Here is a 4,044-nt window from a genome sequence, read left to right on the forward strand (position 1 = left end):
TGGAGAACAGCTTGAGGTTTCAAAATGTTCTGATTTAATTTGAACTTATTTACGATTACTAATTGGAGACATTTTTATTAGCAAAATAGTAAAAAAGTTATTTTTGGTTTTTTTTTGAAGGGGGGAGCTGCTGTTATTGTCTTGTTTAGATCTAGTTCACGTTGACCTAGAATTGAAACCATTCTCCCATTTCCTCTCCAGTATTGAGGCTGATGCATGAACCACACCCAGCTCTTTTAAAACTGCTTTCGTTCTAGTGAAAGGTTTTTTTTTTTTCTTTTCAAAGTGAATCCTTTTCTTTTCCTGAAAGGGTCTCAGTTTGCTGCTGGGGGGGGGGTGTCTCAGAATTGCCATCCTCCTGTCTCCATCTCCTGCAGGTTGGGATCACCGGTATGTCTCTACCCAACACTCCTAAACATTTTTTTGGTATGAGCTCATCTATCTTTTAATGGTGTATGGATCCATTTTAAAATCTCAGACATTTCTTGGGGCTCTAGAAGAAGGATCCCAAGCCAATATCACTGCCTGGAGATTGAAAGTATAAATCAAGTCATAGATGTATACTTAATTCGATATTAAAATTTAGTCATATTATGTTTTTTATAAAAAAAAGAGCTCTTAAGTACTTTATTCTGCACACTATCCCTTGTCTAAATATAAACAACGGATTTTAAAAAAAAATAATGGTGAGTAATGACCCTAGAGCTAACAACACTTGACTTTCCAGCTTTCCTTGTTCATCTTAAGTGAAGTTGAAAAACAGTCTGTTTTGAAATGTGAAAAGCAGATTAGTTTAGGGGAGGGGAAGAGACATTTAAGAAATAAAAAAAAATAGAAATTAGCAGAGACCAGTATTAAGCATACGTCTTTATGAATAAGACTTAATCACACACATCATTTTGCAAATACAAAAGGGGCTTTTCCAAGGCATTCATTAAAGTTAAGCGCTATAGACAGGCGCTTTGCTGAGCAGCGGCCCTCTGCCGATTGGCTTTGCATCAATGAAAGCCAAGAAAATTGGGTAAATGGAGGCGGAAGCTGTTGAGGGCCACAGAGCGAAAACCAGGCAACATCTGGGACTCGCGGGCTAAGGCTCGGGACTAGGTACAGTGGCAGGATTCTGGGCTGCGGTCGGATTTTGTGAGTAACCAGTTCCCATTCAGTCCAGAGCCGGGTACTCACCGGTAGCCCGGCTTCCTCCAGAAGTTCCCGAACTGGCGCAGAGGGGCTTGGTTGGTCCTGGAGTTAGACTGGAGTCCTCGGCTGACCCTCCAGGGTCAAGTAGCCCTGAGCAGGTTGTGAAGGCTCCACCCCTTGAGACAAGCAGAACAAAGTGACGCCCAGCTCAGCTCCCAGGAGACAGTCGCTGGCTGTCCAGGCTTATTTTACGGATGTTTCCACAGACTTTTGAGGCCGGCTTGGGTTTCCTAAGTCTCTGAGCAGGGAAGAATGTTAACAGAACAAGCTTAAACTTGGAAAACGTTGCAAACCTCACCTCCTGGGTTCTTCCTGCCTTTGCCTCCATGTCCTCTCCAAAGGACCACGGAGGAATCTCGCTCATTGGCCGGGTCTGGAGTCTTGGAGCCGACAGAAGCCCGCGGTGGGGGAGTCACACCCGTCCTGCGTTGGAGAAAGGACCTGCAAGTCGGCTTAGAAGGGACTTGGACAGAGGACGATCCCCAGTGCTAGGATGTGATCAAGCGTGATGCTCTGTGCCTGAGCTCCTGAGCCTTGGGCAGAGTCACCTGTCAGAAGTGGGACCAGCCACTACCTTTCCCCTCTCGTGGCCTTTTTTTTTTTTTTTTTAAAGCTGAGATAGCTCCATGGATGCGGCGTCAAGTCTCTGGCTCTGCCAGGACGGACTTCGCATTCTGCACCCAACAGTTCTGTAAGCGGAGTCCGGGGTCCTCTCCTCATAGGGTTCCGCCAGCGAGGACAGGGGACAGTCTAAATAGAAAGGCGGTTGCAGAGGAGCTTGGCGCCGTCAGGGCTTCTCCCCACAGTGTTTGCAAAGCGCCGAGGGCGATCCCGAGAAGGTGGCACACTTGTCTGGACAGGGCCCGAGCGCGGCGCCCGCTGAGAACGGGTAAACCGCTGCTTGGCCGAAGGGCGTCAGAGGCGCGGCGGCCACCGGCGCCGCGAGGCCCTGGCCTTGGTTGAGGTAGGCCACCAAGCGCCGCATCTCCTCCAAGGCCTGAGCCTGCATGAGGATGTAGTTCTTGGCCAGCAGAAGCGTGGCGATCTTGGAGAGCTTGCGCACCGACGGGCTGTGCGCGTAGGGGATGACTGCGCGCAGCCCGTCCAGCGCGTCGTTCAGGTCGTGCATGCGTCGCCGCTCGCGCGCGTTGATGCTGAGCCTCAGTGAGCGCTCCTCCCGGGGCCGCCGCCGTGTGTCCACCGCGACTCCGGGCCCTCGCCGCCGCCGCCGCCTCTCGAAGGCTTCGTCCTCGTCGCCGCTCTGCTCGCCGCTGCTCTCGACCGTCGCGGCGGGGACGCGGGAAGCGGGCGCCGCGGGGAGGTCGCCACCCGGACCCGATGCACCGAAGCCGCGTGTCGTCTCCGATCCGCGCGCCGCAGCGTAGGCGTGGCCGGTCGCCGTGTAGCTGTGGCTCAGCGCCAGGTACGAGTCCCCCGACAGCGACTTGAGCTCGGCCATGACCCCTGGAGCCTGCTACAGCAGTGCAGCTTCCTGCCCTGCGGGCGCGTCCAGCTGTCCGGCTGTCTGTCTGTCCTCGGGCCTCCGTGTGGCCGAGGACTCCGGCCGGCCACCCCTCCTGCGCCTCCTCACCAAGGCGCGTGGCCGGCCGGGGCCGCTCTACCTCCCACTGTATTGGCTTCGTTTTTTAAGCTGCTGAGGCTCCCGCTGGGACTTCGCGCCGTCCAATCAGAGGGGACCTGCTGCCCGCATCTTCTCAGCCCCGCTCCACCCTTTATGCGGACCCACTGGCCCGAAGATAGGAGCCGCGGGACCTGAGGGCGCTTTTCCTGCTTCTTGGCGCCTCAACTGCCATCTCTTGTTTCCTGGGGGGGGGGGTACCTTCTCAAGGCTCCGGTCCTGGGAAAGGACCAGACAAGGGTACTGGGTTCAGTCTTGCCTTGTTCTGGGTCCCTACCCGTAGGAGCTGAGCGCTGAGCGGGAGCTCCCAGCCCGGTTCTCTTTCAGGTCTCCAGATCAGAGGCCCGGCCCTTGCGGGTTGAATTATATCATCTTCCTGTAGGCGTCAGGTCTTTAGTCTCTTCTGTCTGTTGCATCAACAAGAAGTTCTCCTGATAGGTATATCCCAGTGTGGCTCCTGCTTTTGGGGTGAAACCTTTTGCTTAGGACAGACAGAAGTTTCCCTCGACTTCTGAGGTGAAGGATTCCCTGTCTTGTCCTGAGGGGGAAGAGTATGACAGATTTTCTGTTTTGGCTGGGAGTGAGGGCCGAGCAGAAGTCACTGTAGGAGTGTCCAGATTCCTTCTTGTAAGTGAGGAACTGGGGTTGACTTCACCTGCCTAGGCCTCAGTCCCAGCGCAGACCCCTCCCCACACAAGTAGCCTAGATCCTGTGCTCCAGCTGATCCTGAGTGTCTGATTCCTACATTATTACACACTCATGAACAGGGGCTGTGCTAGGCACTGGCTCATCTTTCTTGGCGTGAGAGCCACAGAGCCAAAGTCTCTGCCTTATCGGAGGCTCAAACTCTTTGAGGTTAGGAAAGCAGAGCAGGTTGAGTTTCTGGTACCGCCTAGTGCTGAAGGCTCCCTTTCTACCTAAAGAACACGAGGAGCTTCTGGCTACAGCCTGGCTTTTCATATTTGTCAACTAAAGACCCAAACGTGAAGGCTGCTGAGGGGCTTAGTGCTTTTCGAGAAGCTCCCCAAGATGTAAACTTGCTAGGGCTCTGTGGGTTCAGCAAGAGCTGGATTCTCTTCAATATGGTAAAAGATGAGGTCATCCTGGCTTCCAACACAAGGCAGAACCGTTCATGCTGTATGACCTTGGAAGAGTCCGTTAGCCTCTCTGTTCTCTGACTTTTATCAGGGAAATTATTCAACTGTTGG

The 4,044-nt window shown here is 53.4% G+C and overlaps 1 protein-coding gene across 1 annotated transcript; it reads right to left on the reverse strand.

Annotated features, from left to right (window-relative positions):
- Window positions 1-286: 286 nt before the first annotated feature.
- Bhlhe23 (basic helix-loop-helix family member e23) lies at window positions 287-2,813 on the reverse strand. Its single transcript, XM_028774158.1, has one exon. It carries the CDS (start codon window positions 2,654-2,656, stop codon window positions 1,985-1,987), a length of 672 nt encoding a protein of 223 aa, XP_028629991.1. The 5' UTR covers window positions 2,657-2,813; the 3' UTR covers window positions 287-1,984.
- Window positions 2,814-4,044: the final 1,231 nt, after the last annotated feature.

Source organism: Grammomys surdaster, unplaced genomic scaffold (genome assembly GCF_004785775.1).
Source record: "Grammomys surdaster isolate TR1022 unplaced genomic scaffold, NIH_TR_1.0 238, whole genome shotgun sequence".
Classification (NCBI taxonomy): Eukaryota; Metazoa; Chordata; class Mammalia; order Rodentia; family Muridae; genus Grammomys; species Grammomys surdaster.